At 42.8% G+C, this 18,743-nt stretch overlaps 1 protein-coding gene across 1 annotated transcript in view; it reads right to left on the bottom strand.

Annotated features, from left to right (window-relative positions):
• The window catches only part of LOC125416392 (nuclear body protein SP140-like protein), a 61,851-nt gene that overhangs the window by 14,036 nt on the left and 29,072 nt on the right, over positions 1-18,743 (bottom strand). Inside the window, exons 9-14 of the mRNA XM_087905015.1 lie at positions 14,977-15,042; positions 12,827-12,907; positions 10,086-10,190; positions 7,782-7,924; positions 5,941-5,988; positions 3,662-3,703 (exon numbers count right to left, since the gene is read on the bottom strand). Of these exons, the coding sequence (XP_087761141.1) occupies positions 3,662-3,703; positions 5,941-5,988; positions 7,782-7,924; positions 10,086-10,190; positions 12,827-12,907; positions 14,977-15,042 (485 nt within the window). The remainder of the gene's footprint in view (positions 1-3,661; positions 3,704-5,940; positions 5,989-7,781; positions 7,925-10,085; positions 10,191-12,826; positions 12,908-14,976; positions 15,043-18,743) is intronic.

Genomic DNA, 18,743 nt, shown 5'->3' with positions numbered 1-18,743 from the left:
CCAGAGCAGGGAGTGCTCCTGCCAAAAGCCACAGCAATCATTCCATTGAACTGTGTCTCAGATTTTCCCCTGGCCACTCTGGGCTTCTATCTCCCTTAAACCAACAGGCTAAGAAAGAAAGAACACTGTTAGGAGGAATGATAGATCCAGATTATCACGGGAAGATTGGATTGCTTCTGAACAGTGATGGTAAGAAGGACTATGTCTGGAGAGCAAGAGATCCTGTAGGGCATCTCTTAGTGCTACCGTGCCCTGTGATTAAAGTTAATGGAAAATTACAGCAACCTAATCCAGGCAAGCTGACATAGGGCACAGACCCATCAGGAATGAAGGTATGGGTCATTTTTCTGCTAAAAAGAACTAAGTAAGGTCTGTTGACATGCTTTCCTCGGGTAGAGGAAATACAGGAGAGGTAGTAGAGGAAAGCAGTTCTAAAAACCATCTAAGGCCACGTGATCAGTTGCAGAAATGAGGATCATGACCAACATGAGTATTTCCGTTGTATTTTTGCGAAGAATGTATTTGTACAGATATTTGTTCTTTCAATATCCTTATCATATATTATAACAACTAAGAAAATACTAATAGGATGTCCCCTAAGGGACATCGCCACCTATTCTGAATTTAAAATTTGTTTGTGGTTGTATGAGGGATAGTTATGTCATGTTAGGTGTAATTATGACTTGGTTTGCTTTAGAGATACATATTGATACAAATTTAAAATCAATTTTGATATATATATGTATATGTACATATATATATTTCTGTTCTTGATTAAAGTATTGTGTTTTGCAGCTCATTTGAAAATGTAATATATAATTAAGAAATAGAGGTTAATAGATAATCATCTATAGTAGTCAAGCTTATAGTCATGTTAGTTAGGTTTTTTAGATATATAGAGATATATTTCAGTTAGATGGGTTTTCTTTAAATCTTTCAGAGACCTTTAGAATATGGCATTTAAAATATTTAAATTATTAACTTAAGACATTTCATGACAATGAGACTCATCTGCTTCTGGCAGCACCAATCTACTTCAAGAGGATGATGGGCATCAAAGAGGTTCCTTATGGAGTTTGTTAGCCATTTGAGCAAGAAATTGCTCTTGCCTAGTCTGCTTAATATTATGTTGCATTAACTGGACATGCAGGATCCACAGAGAAATGACTGCTGAAGCTGGCTAAAGAAGGTGAGACAGTCCTTCACAGTTCTTGTTTCATGAAAGAGTCTGCCAGACATTCTGCAGGACACAGAAGAAAGTGACTGACAAACTGCCAGTATTGGCAGAACTGCCTTTGAAATTTCCTCCTTCATGAAAAAGTTTTCTGGACACTATGGGCCTGTAAGCTGAAGATAGGTGCCCTCAACGTTACAGAAGTACTTTGGGTGACTGTCCAGGCAGTAAGATGTCTCTGTCAATTCTAGAGTTTTGTAAGTAGCTTACAATATACTTTCTGTTAACTTAGATAATATTATATCTTTCTGGAGTCTTTGATGGAGTTGAAGAATAGGTAGTTATAGTTTTCCTTAGTTATGATAAGAGACAAAGTAGATATAAATATTGTAACTATAATTCTTGCTTGATAACTGTTTTGCTATATGTAATTTTACTGTGTTAAAGTTAAAACCATCCTTTTAATTTAAACAGAAAAAGGGGAATGGTATGGGAAATTCTTCTGTTTATGTTTTGCTTTTATTGGTTAATGAATAATGAAACTGCTTTGGGCTTATAGCAGGACAGAACAGAGCTAGGCAGGGAAAACTAAACTGAATGCTGCAAGAAAGAAGGCGGGGTCAGAGAGATGTCATGGAGCCACCAGAGGGGAAAGACACAGGCTGCCAGCTGGAACCTTGCCAGTAAGCCATGAGCCTCATGGTAAAATATAAAATAATAGAAATTGGTTAATTTAAGAGATAAAAATGAGCTAGAAATATGCATAAGCTAATAGGCCAAGCAGTGTTGTAATTAATACAGTTTCTGTGTGGTTATTTTGGGGCTGAGCAGCCGGGAACAAACAAGTGGACTCCAACAATACAGATTAATATATAATGTGCTTGTGCGTGTAGGTGGCATAGTAATAATGTTTAGGCATTATTATGACCTTGTTATTGTTCTTATTTAGAAATCAATCATGACATAGGAGATATGATTGTATGTCCAGTTGACAAGAGGTGGATTTTGAGGGCTATTCTTGGTTGTCAGGTTGACTATATCTGGAATGAACTACAATCCAGAAATGGAGGCACATCTCTGATCCAGATATTGTGGCAGGAAGACAGAATGCCTTAGATCCGGATCTTGAGGTGGAATGTCACACACCTTTAATCCAGACCTTGAGGTGGGAAGACACTGTTTATCTGGTCCAAACCCTCTGCTGGAAGCCTATATAAAGAAAGGAGGGTTGGTTCTTCTTTACCTGCTTGTCCTTGCCTTGTCAGCACATCCATCCCTTCATTGGCACTGGAGTGGAGCCTACTTCTTCAGGGTTCTGGCATGTACAGAGAGGCTGAGACACCCAGCCTCATGAGACTGAGCAACTTCTAGATTCTTGGACTTTTCATTCACAGCAAGCCTTGGCTGGGTTAGTTGGATTGCAGCCCTTAAGTCATTCCAATAAATTCTATACATATATATTAAATATTTTTGAAATTTTCATATATATATACATATATATATATATGAAGAGAGGAATTTCTTCTATAAGTTCTTTGACTCTAGAGAACCCTGATTAATACCTATGATTGAAAACCATTCAAGGTGACTGAGGGAAAATACCCTGTGAATTGCTCAGTGGTGATGGTTTGGTCCTAGCCAGATGGATTCCTAATGGTGCCTTTCAAAGTGACCCCAGGGAATTCATGAGGCATAAAGACCAACTTACTCTGCAAGTAACTTTCTGTAGGAAGCGGAGCGATCCAGACCTAGGATTTATGCATGAAGCCTGGCCTGTTCCTCCTGAGCTCTGCCTGCACTTGGGATGCATGCTGGGGAGGACAGTATTCCCACACACTGCCTTTTATAGACGCTGTCTCCTCTCATAGTTGTTCCTCACCCTTCATCCACAGCCAGCCATGCCCACTGCCACTCCAGGCTCTGTCCCAGGGACCCCAGAGATCTAGATCTCCATCTCTCTCCCTCACCTTTAGTGTAAATGAGAACATGAGAACACGTGGTGAAACACACGGTAGGATGAGAACATGAGAATACATGCTAATACATGGTAGGATGAGAACATGAGAAAATGTAATGAAACACATGGTATGATGAGAATACGTGCTAACACATGGTAGGATAAGAACATGAGAACACGTGGTGAAAGAGATGGCAGGATGAGAACACGTGTTAACACATGGTAGGATGAGAACACGTGGTGAAAGACATGGTATGATGAGAACATGAGAACACATGGTGAAGCACATGGCAGGATGAGAACATGAGAACACATGGTGAATCACACGGTAGGATGCTTCTGGCCCAAGCACCCACACTGGCTCCTCCTGCCTGGGTGGGGAACAAATCTGGTAATCTTTGTTCATCGCCCAGAGCAACACACCCAAGCTGACAGGGACCCCTTCAGGGGAGAGGCGACCACGACATAGGCAGTGCACCAAGGCGAAGGCTGGGACTTTCCAGGGATTGTAGCCAAGAGTCAGTACTTACCTGAGAGTTAGCTGGGGCACTGGACAAATCCTGTGTTCTCCGCTGAAAGAGAAAATTTGAATGACAATGTTAAATGTAAGATTTGAATGATAGTTGTTTAAATTAGTTTTATCACAACCAGCATTATTGATGTTATTTTTGAGATAGGTCTCGGGTAGCCCAAGATGGTTTTAGACTCACTATATAACCAACTGGGGCTGGACTTGAACTACTGATCTTTGTGTTTCTACATATGGAACACGGAGTGCTGGGATTCCAAGAATGTGCCACCATCCCTGGCTAAAATTAGTACTATTACTGAGAGTCGACTGGGTAGGAACAGCTCAAGAATTCCCATCTAACAAATTAAAGCTTAATGCCAACAGCAAAATCAAAGAAGCTACTTCAGCCTCATAAGGCCACCACCTAATCTCTCACCAAGGGTTTTTCATCATGATCACTCAAATATGTTTCTCAATTTCACTTTCACCTCAGCCTTTAGAAGCCATGGTCTCACACATCTGTAGAGGATTCCTAGAATCCTTCCCACTCGACAAGGGCACTCACTCTTGAATTATTTGATTGAAAATATTGGTTCAATTTATTCTGTCTAGAGGGTTTCTCTTAAATATATCTACTTCTTTTCCATACCTATTTTTATGAACCTGTGCATCTCTCCAGGGAAAGAGATGTTGTCAAACTATTATTGGACCCAAAGCAAGTTCCACTCCCTGGCTCTTGGTCCTCAGGAAGCCTTTGTGGAGTCAGGCAAAGAGGCAGCATCTGATTTTTATAGGCTGGTTTGAACAATTCTACCTGTCCTCCAACATTAATGGCTCTCGGCCATTTTTCTTCAATTTGACCACCCAGGATGTATCAGCCTTGACCACCAGCACCTCACCCCAGAGTAGCTAAAGTGAGCCTGAAGCTGCGATATACCAATCATAGTCCAGAACACATAAGGCTCAAAGAGCTCTGGAGTCTGGGTGATCCTAGAGAGGAAATCTATCACTTTCTGTAGCTCTCCTAGGGCTATAGCCCTGAAAATCAAATGAACCTAAGGCACCCAGGGCTGCAGCTCTTCCTCTTAACGGCCTTCTGCCCTCTATTCACAACTCAGAGCAGCGAGACCAGCTGGATGTTTAGAAGAATAAATGGACTTCACTTTGATTTGCACATTCATTGGGAAGATTTGTCATCCTTTCCTTCTGTGACACAAGCCATCTCAGCCCTTAACTCCAGTCCAGGACCGGGAGCTGGAGACAAGCATGACCTGTGGTACAATCACCCGAGAAGGGCGCTCTCACTGCCCACTGTTCTAGAGTCTCCCACATCACACTGTTTGTTATTCTGTAATGTGAACAGTGACTTGGACACAATCCTTGAGGTCCCTAGGGGCTACTGTTTCTATCTTCTGTGCAGTCCATGGGTGTTCTGTGTATACTTGGCAATTGTGCATTAAAAGATGAGTAAATATGGCTTCGCTTGGGAAAAGAGAACTCCAGATGTCTCAATGCAGATATTAGCATACAGAAATGGTGGTTCTGGTAACCATACCGGACTGTCTGACACACACCAGCCTTCACCAGAAAGCTTAAATGATCCTGTGTGAGCTGGGAATTGTCATGTGACACCAAGAGTGACAAGAAAGATTCCAGAACCCATAGCTCTGAGCAGACGAAGAGACCCTGGCAGGATTATGAAAGTGGAAATGCATCGTGGCTTCTGTTTCTCTGAGAATCCTGTTCTTACAAATAGAGACTCAAAAGAAGAGGCAAGTGCCCCTGTTGCTATGAAACGCTGCATCCATGGTTCTGTGGGTTGGACAATTCTAGCTCATTTGAGTGATTCTGAAAGAGATACTCTTAGAATTTAGAGGACGGTAGAGGATATAAACTTAAAAGTAGTCATTGACCAGGTTGGGAGGTAGTTTCCTTCTAGGAAACTGAGTGATTGACATGTCCCAGTGGCTCAGAGTCCAAACCAGTCAGACAATAATGCAAATGACACATACTACACAGGCCTCAAGTTCAAATCCTCAGTGAGCTATGAAGCCCGGTGTGGAGTGTTTCGTGGCCCATTGAAGTCTATGTTGGTGATTTTTTTTATCATTTCCAACTCAAAGGAGTTAACACTGAAGGAAGACCTGGCCTTCCACACAGCCTGAATGAAGACACGGGCAGAAAACATGAAAAGAAAGAGTAGAGGAAGAAAGGAGAGGTGACTTTAAGCATGACAACCCAACTGAGACACCATAAAATAAGAAGCTGTTTGAGTAAAATCACGTGATGAGAACTCACTTTTTTTCTCTTGCCATAAATCCGTGGTAAATTGGGGAGAAATTTTCTCTGCAAGATAGAAGGATCCGAGCATGTCATTATCTGTATTTCAGAGGTGTGAATTGGGAATTGCCAGCCTCCTTCCAGAAGTTCTGCCTGGATCTTCCATTCAGACCCTTGTTGTCTGACTCCATTCCCCTCTCATTGCATACAACTTAGAGACAGATGCTGTCCTGTGACAGCTGGAAAGACCTCACATCTCTCTTTCTCAGGTCCTGGGAATTTTCCCTCGCAATCCTTGTCCAACCATTACACAATCTCTGTTCCCACTGGATACAATTCAGCTTGCTCCACACCAGGACCAGGCAGCCAACACATGTGTGTTTCATTCATATAGGGTGTCACATGTTCTGATGAGTTTGGAGCACATAACAGAAATTTGGTTATGGGAGATAAAGGAGAAAGTTTGTGGAAGATACATATTCTCTCTCTCTCTCTCTCTCTCTCTCTCTCTCTCTCTCTCTTTGTCTCCTCTCTCTCTCTCTCTCTCTCTCTCTCTCTCTCTTTCTCTCTCTCTCTCCTTTTTGAGACAGCATTTTTCTGAGGAGGTCTGGCAATCTACTCGCACTGTAGACAAGACTGTCTTTGAACTCAGAGATCCAGCTGCCTCTGCCTCAGGAGTACTTGGATTTAAAGAGTATGCCACAACCACCAGCACTGAGAATCAACCTCCAACACTTTAAGTAGGGTCTCTGGGAGGTGAGGGCCCAGTCAAGAAGGGGTGAGATATTTACGCTAAGAATTCTAGGATAAAAACTAGCTTGTAGGATAGGGAGATGATGAAATCATGTCTATGGTAGTCTATTACTAATAGCATTATAGATGTGTCCTGCTTAGTTTGGTTGTCAATTTGACATACCTAAGAAGAGCAAGCATCATTTGAAGAATTGTCTGTCTCAGATAACCTATAGGCATGTCTGTGGGAGCATTTTATTGATTATGGATTGATATAGTGAGTCCACTGTGGGTGGCGCCATCCCTATTAACATGGGACTATAATGAATAAGAAAAGCAGTTGAACATGAGCCAAGGAGCAAGCCAGTAAGTACTGTTCTTCTGTAGTTCTGCTTCAGTTCCTGCTTCCATACTTCTGCCTTGTGTTCCTGCCTTGTCTTCCCTTCATGATGGACTTCTGCCTATAAGCCAAATAAACTCTTTCCTTCACTAAGTTGTTTTGGTTCATAGAGTTTATCATAGTAACACAGCAAGCAAAGTACAACCAGAGGCTGGGGTTAGCAGAGAGCTGATGTCTTCTTTAGCTTACATGAGATCAACCCCTTCACACCAAATAATGGTGACAATCACGATAATCATATATTTCATCGGCCATTTCTAACCTCAAGGACATCACTGATTCCTTGTATACATTTCAAATTTGAGATAATTTGGATGGCACTAAGTTCCCACACAAACATCCTGAATTGATGGTTTATACCACATAACTCATCCCCCTGTATCCACACAACTGCCTTTGGTGCAGCTGCTAGCAGGTCCTTTCTCTAGATTCTCTTTCACTTGTCTGACAGTCAACTCCTCCTTTGGTGTCAATGCAGAAATTTCTCTGCAAGAACCCCTATCCAGAATGGCCATTCCCTCCTCAGAGATTCTGTATCTATCATTTGCTGGATGCACCAGCAAGGTGCATCCCCCAGAAATGAGGCTATGGATGTGGGCCGCCTCTCTCATGAGTGATAGGAGAACCTGATCAGCATCAGGCGTTTCCCGTATCTCATAGCTATTTGATCTGGAAACAGTGCAAGAAGAAGAGGCACTGATCCCCCCTCCCCCCTTCACTGCAATACCTGGATCAGCAATTTCAGGGGCCAATTGTAGCAGCGCACACTCAATTTCCAGTTCTTTGATCGTCCATGACCTCCCAAGATTTCAAACTCAGTGGGTGTGTACCAGTCCCCAGCTTCACTCTGTATGGACTTCACGGAGACCCCTGTAAGACCACAGTAGACTGATCGTGAGCCTGCTTTGTCCCTCCGTGGAACTCAGATGCGTGGCCACTCACTGCACTAGAGCTGGAGCCACCCAAACTGTGCTCCAAGTCAATAGCAGAAGAGTCGGCCTCCTCTCTGGCTTGAAAATCCCAGTTCAGGCCCAGAGTTCTCTAAAATACTTTGCTGAAGTCTTTCATGTTTCTTTGATTTTCATGCCTAAAGGAAATGACAACTACTGCCACCAGATACCTTTTTCAAACTACTTCAGGCTCATGTAGAAAGGGACAAGGTAGTTACTGACTGCACAGGGTGCCTGGATTTCAACCTGGTGTTGATCTCTCAGGATGGAGAACAACCCGTCCCAGGAGGCCCCCGGCAAGGTGGAAGTGGAGTCCTCGTCTTAGAGCTGAAGGTGTAGTGGAATTTTGCAACTTGGGAGTTCTTGTGGCATCATCGTCTACCCAAATTTATGAGACTATTGAACAGGTACTTGACCATCACTGCAGTTGGAGGTAAGTACTATTAAGCATAAGTAAATATTGTCCCATGAAAATACAGACTACGGTTAATAAAAAGATGGTCATATTTTGGGCATCTTCATTGTTATAAAAATGCAAGCAAAATCACAACACCGTTTCACATACCATCAAGATGACCATAATAAAAAACAAGAAATAATAGCTATTTTTTGTAGGGAAATTGAAGGTCTCACACACGACTGGTGCTATAAAACAGTGTAACCACTACCAAAAACATTTGGTAATTCATTACTGGCTTTAACATATAATCATCATATGACCCAGCAATTCCACTTCTGTGTATGTGCCTCAAACTCAGTGTTTATATCACATAAATGGTATACACAAATTATCAAAACAATATTATTCATTATAGCCCAAGGCAGAATAAGGCAAACTGAAGAATAAATGAGGGAAACATGAAGTAGTCATACAATGGAATATGACATTATTTGTGAGTTAAAACACATATTGCATAAACTGCACAGATGAGGCTTGATCTCATCATACTAAGTGAAAGCAGGCAGTCACAAGTGACATATACTGCAACATGTCACTTGTATAAAGTGTGTAAGGAGGCAAATTTACAGGACAAGAATTAGCTGGGTGGGGCTGGAGAGATGTCTCAGTGGTTAAGAGCATTGCCTGCTCTTCCAAAGGTCCTGAGTTCAATTCCCTGCAACCAAATGGTGGTCCACAACCATCTGTAATGAGGCCTGGTGCCCTCTTCCAGCCTTCAGGCGTACACACAGACAGAATATTGTATACATAATAAATAAATAAATATTCAAAAAAAGAATTAGCTGGGTGAATGTTCAGAAGAATGAAATGGGAATGAGTATCAACTCCTAATAGACAGAGGGGAATAAGTATGTTCGCATGGTAATTTTTTCTGTGTACCAAAAAAGAAACCCCCATTGATCATGGACTCTAAGTGCTGAATTATATGGTATATGAATTATAACTCAATACAGATGTTAAAAATAGTGACAATGTATTTCTGTCAACTGCCATCCACAGGCTCATAATAAAAGAGATCTGAGATGAAGTCCATCATAGTAGGTTTTGGCTGGGGGTGGGGGGATTTTTGTGGATTTTGTTTCATTTTTGTTTTTTGGGTTTTTTTTTTTGCAAACCAGAATATGTTATACCAATAATATAAGCTAATCCTCATGGATATACCATGGATCAGGCTTTATATTATTGTCCTCCATTTAACAATGAGAAATTTCATGCCCAGAAAGCCTCTCCCACATTAGAGAAAGAGACCTCCTCTCTTGGCAAAGCTGAGTCTGGAATTTGGGTTCTCTGATTCTCAATCCTGTGATGCTCTCACCCTGACAAGAGCCCTGCCCCGGTGCTACTGACACAGGGATGTGAAGGCAGAGGCTGCGGGCCTCTCCCCATTTATGTCTGACTGGAAGGAAAATATGCAGTAATTTCCATCTCTGGATGGACGTTTCTCTGGTTCTCTGGGCATCTCGTGGCTCCATCCATGTTACTGTGAGCATCTACTAGGCATAGTTTCAAGCGTTAGGATCCCTCCTGTTTTCAAGCCACGTCCCCCAGTTCCTTAAGTAATTCCTTTATTGCTTGTGATGTTTTTATTTAGCAGTTGTGAATTAAAAACCACGATCCCTACCTTGCTTGAATCTGTCCTTGTGTAATGTTCCCTTCACGTCACCACATGTCACAGGAAGCAGTTCAGCACTGAAATCTGCATTTTCATTTCTGCGCCTTCTTGGAACTGAAAAAGAAGATTTCTTCTTCCGTCTCTTTGCAGGTGTGCATGCTTCCCCTTTCTTTAACACTAGGAACACTTTGCTCCTCAGATCTCTAACTGCTACATCCACGGCTGTCTCGCCAGTGTAGCAGAAATGCTGACTGGATGGGCAAATATTGCCAGAAAGATCAGGATTCGCGCTTCTCAGAGTTGTGTCCTGGGCTGTCCCTTGGCAATCAGTTGTGGTGTAATGCTACCTGAGTTGCCATTTGTACTGACTCGACCTGACTGTACTTGGTGCTATATGTCTGTCTTTTCCCTTGTCTGTGTGTTCTTTGTGATCCTTGCATATTGCTAACAGATCAGACTATTCCAGGCAGTTGCGGATACAAACAAGACTGCTGAGGACATTTTTGAGTTTTGCGCCCCTATTCATTAAAGCCTTTAAAGAAATAGCCAGTTCTGGAAATAGGGAAGTCATCGTTAATATAATTCCTTAATGATGTGGAGCAAAAGGAGTTGCTCTTATCAGGAGAAACCTTAGAAGCCTTCTGTAGGAAAACAGCTGCAGCAGCACTAGATGTTTGCCTGAGAATTACGTGCAGGAGGCCTATGCAGCCTTCATTATGGCCAGAATAAACCTAGGCTAATTACAACATCTGACCCTGAGAGTCAGGGAGGGAAGAAAGTTGAGATTTATGGTATGAAACCAGATTCAGACAAGTTTGAGATCATGTCTAAAATTTCCTAGCAGAAAGTTTTCCCAGGAAGATAGTGGCCTTCTCCTCTCACACCCCAAGATATTCTGAGCACAAGGTCACTTAGCCCTGCCAGCCGCCTGGTACAGACTGGGCGAAAGTCCTTGTGCCCAAGTCAAAGCATTTTCAAAGATTCTTTTTGTAAACTATTCTATGCTTTTTTTATGATCTGATGATGTATGCCTTTGCCAAGTTCTTTGTTTGTAATAATATAAAAACCTCACACTGAATAAGTAAAACACAGCAGCATTTTCAAAAATACGTTGAAAGTGGTCTGTCTGTCAATTCCTCCGCCGTATCCTGATTTCTCCTGTGCCTTCACCCTGATTCCCTCACGGTCTGAGTGGCTCCCCTGAGCCGGTCCGTAGCATCTAACTTCTAAGTCTTTCTTGCAAATGGCATATTGGATACATAATGACAAATATTTTACCCTTAATTTATTTAAAAAAAAAAAAACCCCAAGCTTTAGCAGAATCTTTTGGCTTTGATAAACTGTACTGATTCTCGCTCCAGTGACCACACTGATTGCTACATGGCCATGTCTGACTGTTCTATTGTACTAATGATGGTAGGCAGAGATGGTCCTCTTATCTCCCCCCATTTGAGCTCTGACTGGGCTAGCAGGGAGAGGAGATGATGGGCAACCTAGCAGAGTTGGGTGGAATTATTCCTCTGAATGTCTGCTCTGCTCCATCTCTCCCTCACAACAGCATTTTCTGTCTGTAACTGAGAGAAAACCCCAAAAAGTTCTAGAATAATCTGGAAGCTCTTATGTAGAGCAGAGCTGCAACTCCATAGAAATAGAGATGAAAATTCCTCAAACAAATTTCTGGGAGATGAGAAGCTACGTTTGCCCTGCCGGTCATCAGTGCGGAGACCGTGATGGGGGAGGGGAGCGCCGCCTGTGGTGCCGACAGTATTTGAGCAGTAGCTAATCAAGACTACAGTGGACATCGGATGGTTGACATAAATCACCCTCCTCTTTAGTAATGGAGAAACTGAGGAAAGAAGAGCCAAGGGATAGGCCGAAGTCCATGTAGTCATAGAAGAGCAAGCTTGGACCCAGGTCTCTCCCACCACTCTGGGCCACCGTGATGTGCATTCGCTGGTGGGTGATACCCCGCGTCTGGCAGAGATTGTCTCCACTCTTCCCAGCGAATGGAGGCAGCATTACAGTGGCCCAGAGCTCTGGGTCTTATTTCAGCTGCATCATCAAGATTCTAGTTTCTCAGAGACAGTGAGTAAACAGGCAATGTCTCCGTGGTTAACTCAGCTACATAAAGCTCTCATGGAAACTAACGCTCTTGCTTCCTCTCTGTAGATGGTGGGACCACCTGCAGCAGAAGGGCTTCCACTCAGGAACAACTTTCCAAGAGAGTCTCCTCCTCCCTCTCATCCAGGATGTCACCAGGACTCTGGAAGGGTAAAGTATGCCTGAGAATACCTCCTTCCTCCCTTTCCTTCTGACAGCCCACACTCACAGCCCACTAGAAAGACTTATCCCTGCAACGGTCCATCCTCCATTCCAGCTCTAGGAACTGGGCTCAAGGTAAGAAAGAACTCACCGAAAGGGAGGAGGATAAGGACTATGAGAGAGTACATTTGCTTTCTGCTTACAATTCACCTAATCTAGACATTTTAATAGCCAAAGTGTAAAGGAAATGCATTTTCATAAAAATCAGGTTCAACTCAAAGGTAAGGAAGAAATTAGGACACATAAGATTGATGATATAAGTACAGTTCACATTCTTGCTCCAAACACCTTTGCTTTTAGATTTTGCTGCTCTCAAAATTAATAGATAAGTCTGAGGAGGAAATTTTAAGACTTTAGAAACCTTAAAACCTTAACAAAATCTGTGTGTACTCAGGGGCGAAGGGAAAGACCCACAGAGGCCATCTTACCCCTGGTCTTGGCAGAACGACCTGGATTCTTTTCTGTTTTCTTTCTCCTGAAAGCAGCCTGGCGACCAACTCTCCTGCCATCTAGGAGAGACACAGGCAAATGCAGATTGAGCCAAACAACAGCTGATAATGGAACGGAGCAAGGGAGCCTCTCTGTTATGTCAGAGTACCTTCTACACACACTGTGGATGGGAGCTCACAACAAGGAGCTGTGTCCAAGCAGGTAGAAGTCAAAGTTAAAGCCTACGAAGGATTCTGTTGTATTAACACTTTAGAAAGCGCTGTCTACATAGAGACTTGAATGAAAATGTGGTTTCCAAAATATGTGTTCGAAAAATAAACACAACCATCATTTCTCCTCTCTAAGCAAAAAATATACATATCAATCAATAGCACAGTTGGGTCATTGTCAAGAGTGTAAGATTCTTAGTTTGGTGAAATTAATATTGAGTGGGATTCCAAAGCCTGCTTCATGGATCTGATGCAAAATTGATAATCATTTAAAAACAAAGACATTCAGTTTTTGTCCAGGAAAAAGAAATCCCTTAGACTGTTTCTAAAATCAGATGGTAGGGAGCTGTTTGTAAATATATACAAGTTATAGGAATAAGATTGTAGGAAACATCACCATGTAAATACTTCTGTGATTAACTTGTCTCACACCCTCTCTCGCTTGCTCTCTCTCACTCTCTCTCTAGAATGCCTCTAATGACAAAGGTTGATCATATTCAATATTTTAAACAGAAATAAAAATATGGACATAACTTCTATTCTAATAGCCAACTATAACCAATGCATGCATTTTTGCATATAAATGTGTACATGTTGTGTTCCTTTGTATGTACATGTGTGGGTGTGCCTGAATGTGTGTGGGGAGGCCAGATACCAAAGTTGAGTGTCTTTGTCAGTAGCTCTCCATCTTAACTGTTGACAAGGTCTGACACCAAAACCAGAACTCACCAATTTGGCTGGCTAAGCTTGCTGCTCAGCAAACCTGGTGGATTCACCAGTGAAGGATTGTAGATGTATAATCATGCCCAGATTTTTTAAGTTGGTGCTAGGAATCCAAATTCATGGCCTCAAATTTGTGTAGCAAGCACTTTACCACTGAGCATCTCATCAACCCTTCAATGAACATTTGCGAAAACGGACTGTCAATTATTTTTCTATCTCTAAATACATCTCTCTCTCTAGACAGATACATAGTTACATTAAAAGACCTGAATTTATAAGCAAAATGAATGGTTTCATGCTGTGGAATATTATTTTAAGATGTGTTACGTTAGTTTATGCTGTGGGACATAATGATGCAAAGATGTATTGCATTCTTTTATGTTGCATTTGTTTAACTCTGTGAAGCTGTGTTGCTTTGCCTGCCTAAAACATCTGATTGGTCTAATGAAGAACTGAACAGCCAGTAGCAAGGCAGGAGAATGGATAGGAGGGGCACATACACACATTTGTACATATACACCTGCAACCTGTTTGCTTCATTCAACCTTCTTTGGAACATTTTTTCAAACCAACAAAAATTTTATACTGAAGACGACAGCACCTCCCTTTCAACGCTGAACCACTTACTTCTGGATGACTGCATGTATGAGAAACCAACCATTTGTAAAAGGCATTGCAGTATCACAACTCTGTTATAACGTCTTAACTCATGTCTGAGAGAACCTACATAAACCTGTTGTGGGAGGGTAGAGGTTGCTCCGGGGCTAAGAGCAACCAGTGAGCAAACATAAGTACCTGAGTTCTGATACCAGCATCCACATAAAAAATTTGTATGTGTGCACCTATAATGCTAGTGTTAAGGGACTGGAGACAAGAAGCTCACTGGGGTTTACTGGCTGACAACCACCAAGGGAATAAGGAAGAGAGAGAGAGAGAGAAAGAGAGAGAGAGAAAGAGAGAGAGAGAACAGGACATTCAACATCCTCCTCAGGCCTATACTTGTGGGTACAAGTACGTGTACCCACATGCACAAGTGTGAATACAACACACATACACTCACTCACATACACCACACACACACACACACACACACACACATACTATTAATGCTCAGAAATGCACAGGACTCCAAGCATGCAAACAGGCAACACCTTAAAAAACTCAGCAGCTGTAACTCTGTCCGGTTGCTTGCTTACTTTTTGGCAGTACAGCTTGCGGCCTTCTCTGTTTTACTCTTGACCAGTTGTGACCTTTCTTTTTTCCTACAAAACAAAAATAATAAAATTAATTATTCAGGGATACAGATGTAATTCTCTAAGCCTTATATGTCAGCCATATTCAGATACTGTTTTCAAACTTCAGATCCTAGAAATGAAGAAAAATTCTAACAACCAGTTTATTCATGTGAGGGTTCGTGGGGGTCCAGCCTCATTGAAATTCACACATTCCGAGGTAGAAGCACAAGGATTAGAATTATTGAGCAATGGGAACAGAGATATCAAAGAAATAAAAGGCAGAAACACAGAACAACATCAGGAGGGAAACTCAGTGTGTGCTGAATTTATTTATTTTCTGTATGCTTATACATTTCACTCCAAAAGGGGAGGGAAAAGGCAACAGACTTCATTAACATGATATAAGGAATGAACAAGTGTCCAGTGGCTTTGATTGGTGAGTTTTTTCCCTTTTTCTCAGCTTAATTGCTTCTCTGAATCCAAGGACTTGACCATTGATCTCCCAGCAACCCTATGGTGTTCCTAGAAACAGTGAGGGGAGATGCCCCAAACCACGACCTTCATGACTATGGTCGAGTCCTTCGCTGGCATTCATCTCTGGTTATTCCCCATGGCTAAGGACTGAGATTTGACTCCTCACCACTCTGACTTTTGTCCTCGTCTCTCAGACTGTTGTCCTCTCTTGGGCAACTCGGAGAAGTCCTATCCAGTCCTCAATTCCTGATTGACTTTGACCTAGCCCTCGACCCTCGCTTTATCCCAAAGATGTTCATGGTTAATTGCCATTGGGTCCTCGCCTTTCTCACATTCTTAGCCATGGGAAACAAACCCTCAAAAACTATCAGTCCACCCTCCTTCCTGGGATGTCCTTTAGAGACCCTAAAACCTCAAAACTTAATGCCTTAATGATTCCCAAGCTTATCCACCTTTGTACCAAGAAATGCCCTAAGTACACCTAAGATAATAACCGAAAGTGGCCACCTAGCAGCACCTTAGATCCCGATATTCTGAGGGTGCTTTCTAACTTTTGACAGCGCACAGGCAGATGGAAAGAGTTATCTTATATCCAAGTCTTTTTCTATCTAAGTTCTAAGCCCTCTGTCCTCGCAAGATGTTCACCTGTTCACATGTTCCTGACTATGCCAACTAAGACAATAGGAACATCCGTTTCTACTCTGGACCCTGCTAATGAAGCCCTACTTTTTAAACCTCAGCAGTCAGCTGCTTCTACCTCTCCAGTTCTCTCTCTCTCCCCCACCAACTGCTCCGTCAGCCCCTCCGGATTCATCCTCCTCTCTAGTGCCATGCTGCGGCAGCCGCCTGATTCTAGCACTCCCTTTTACCCCTCCTCTCATGCACATGCATGCTGCTAAGGAGCCTGACCCTGACCAAACCAGATCAGCAGCAGTTGTGAGAAATTCCCAGTGTGGATAAAATGGTCAGGTACACTTCGGTTTCTCATGCTCAGAACTCTCTCACATAGAACAAAAAAACTATGTTCTTACACATCTAATTCTATCTCTTTCATAAAACAACTCCAATACATTACCCAATCTTAGAGTCTCACCTTTCATGATATTTTTATGACCCTAACTGATAATCTACTTCCTGAGGAGCACAGGTGAGTTTGGGAGGAGGCCAGAGTACATGCAGATGAGGTTCACCAGACTAATGCAGCACACCTCCCTGGGGCAGAGGCGGTCCCTGAGTGGGCTCCACACTGGGATTCTAACACCCCAGGTGCTATTTTAGCTAGAGACTGGTTTACGACTTGCCTCCTGGCGTATCTCTTTAAGGCTGCCTTCAAGCCAGTAAACTATAATAAACTCTTAGATGTTGTTCAGGATACAAATAAAAATCCATCTGCATTCTTAGAACACCTCACAAAGGTTCTCTTGCAGAACACTAATTTAGATCCAGAGATCTAAATTTTGCCCTCTGGGGAGGGCAAACAGCTCCTCATGACCCATTTCTTTTCCCAGACCTTCCTCAACATTAGGTCTAAACTTAAGTGTTTGGAGAAAGGCCCCTTGACCCCACAGGCAGAAGTCTTAGGGCTGGCTGTTAAGGTGTACCCTGGAAGGCATGATAAGAACCCTAGACAGAAATGTCAAATGCTGACCAAGGCCATTCGACCAACTTAGGCAACTGACCACCCTGTCTGTGCCACTCCCTTGTGCCCTGGGGCACATGTTTCAAATGTGGTAAAACTGAATATTGGGCCTGGGAATGCTCTAATCCTCATATTGGTCCAAAGTGCCACAGGGAAGGGCATTGGGTGATCGTGTCCTTGTGTACATTGTGGCATGGAGACATCAGATCCAGACAACTCCCAAACCAACCTTCTAGGTCTAGCCATTGACGATTGAGGTTGCCCAGGCTCCTTTGACCTGACCACAACTGTCATCTGTAATAGGTAGCCATGGGTAAATATCACAGTTATCAAAATGGGCCATCTTTCTTTCTGACGGACACCGGAGCCACATACTTGGTACTGAGAGAGTTTGGGGGACCTACATCTCCTTCCAGTTTCCCTATTGTTGAGGTAGGGGAACAGCATTACCTACCTCATCAGACTCCACCACACAATTGTATTTTCAGGGGTACTCCTCTCACTTGTTCATTTTTAGTCATGCCAAGCTGCCCTGTACCTCTTATGGGAAGAGATTTTTTAGTTGAAGTGGGAGCTTCTATTTCATCTGCTCCTTCCAGTCACCTCACCCCAGGCTCTCCAACAACTCCTCTCTGCCTCCTCCTAGCCTCCCAACCTCCAAGCTTCAGTGTGTCTTTTCCTCTCAGGTGGACCCCCAAGTCTGAGACAACCAAAACTCCTCTGTTACTAGACACTACTCCCCTATTGTCACCCAATTACAGGATCCTACCAGGTACATTACACAAGCTCAGTACCCACTCTCACTCCAGAGTCTTAGGAGACTTAAACCTATCATCTCTGACCTTCTAAGAAATAAGCGACTTCGCCCCACCTCTTCTCCTTTTAACACTCCTATACTTGCAATTAAAAAAAGCCTAACAGAGTCTATAGCCTGGTTCAAGACCTCCGGCTCATTAATTCTGCAGTGGTCCCACTTTATCCTGCAGTACCTAATCCTTACACACTTCTTTCTACTATTCCTCCAGGTTCTGGATCTCAAGGACACCTTTTTCTCTATTCCTCTCAGCTCTCAATCTTAAGATATCTTTGCCTTCGCCTGGACTGACCCTAACACTCACCTCTCCACACAACTCACCTGAACTGTCCTGCCCCAGGGCTTTCAGGACAACCTACATCTATTTGGCCAGGTTTTAGCTTCTGATCTACTCTCACTGTCTCTCCCTAAGTCTAAACTCATACTGTATGTAGATGATATTTTACTTTTCAGTCCATCCCTAGAGATCAGTCAAACTACCTCTGCTCTTCCGAATCTATTGTCCAAAAAGGGCTATAGAATCTCACCTTCTAAGGCCCAACTGTCTACCTCTCAGGTCATTTACTTGAGATTAACTATTACCCCAACCCAAAAAGTTATTACCTTAGACAAGGAAAAAGTAATCCAGTCTCCTGCAGTCCCTTCTAAAGTAGGGGAGATTTTGTCATCTCTAGGAATAGCTGGTTTCTTGTCTTCCTGGATTCCCTCTTTTTCTCTCCTTGCCCACCCCTTATATAAGGTTGTTCTCGGTTCTCTGCATGAGCCACTCCCCCATCCCATTCCAGAGACTCCATCAGGCCC

This window comes from Myodes glareolus, chromosome 1 (assembly GCF_982192425.1).
Source record: "Myodes glareolus chromosome 1, mMyoGla1.1, whole genome shotgun sequence".
In the NCBI taxonomy this organism is placed as follows: domain Eukaryota; kingdom Metazoa; phylum Chordata; class Mammalia; order Rodentia; family Cricetidae; genus Myodes; species Myodes glareolus.
The sequence above is the reverse complement of the archived record's forward strand: the minus strand, read 5'-3'. Positions and strand labels throughout refer to the sequence as shown.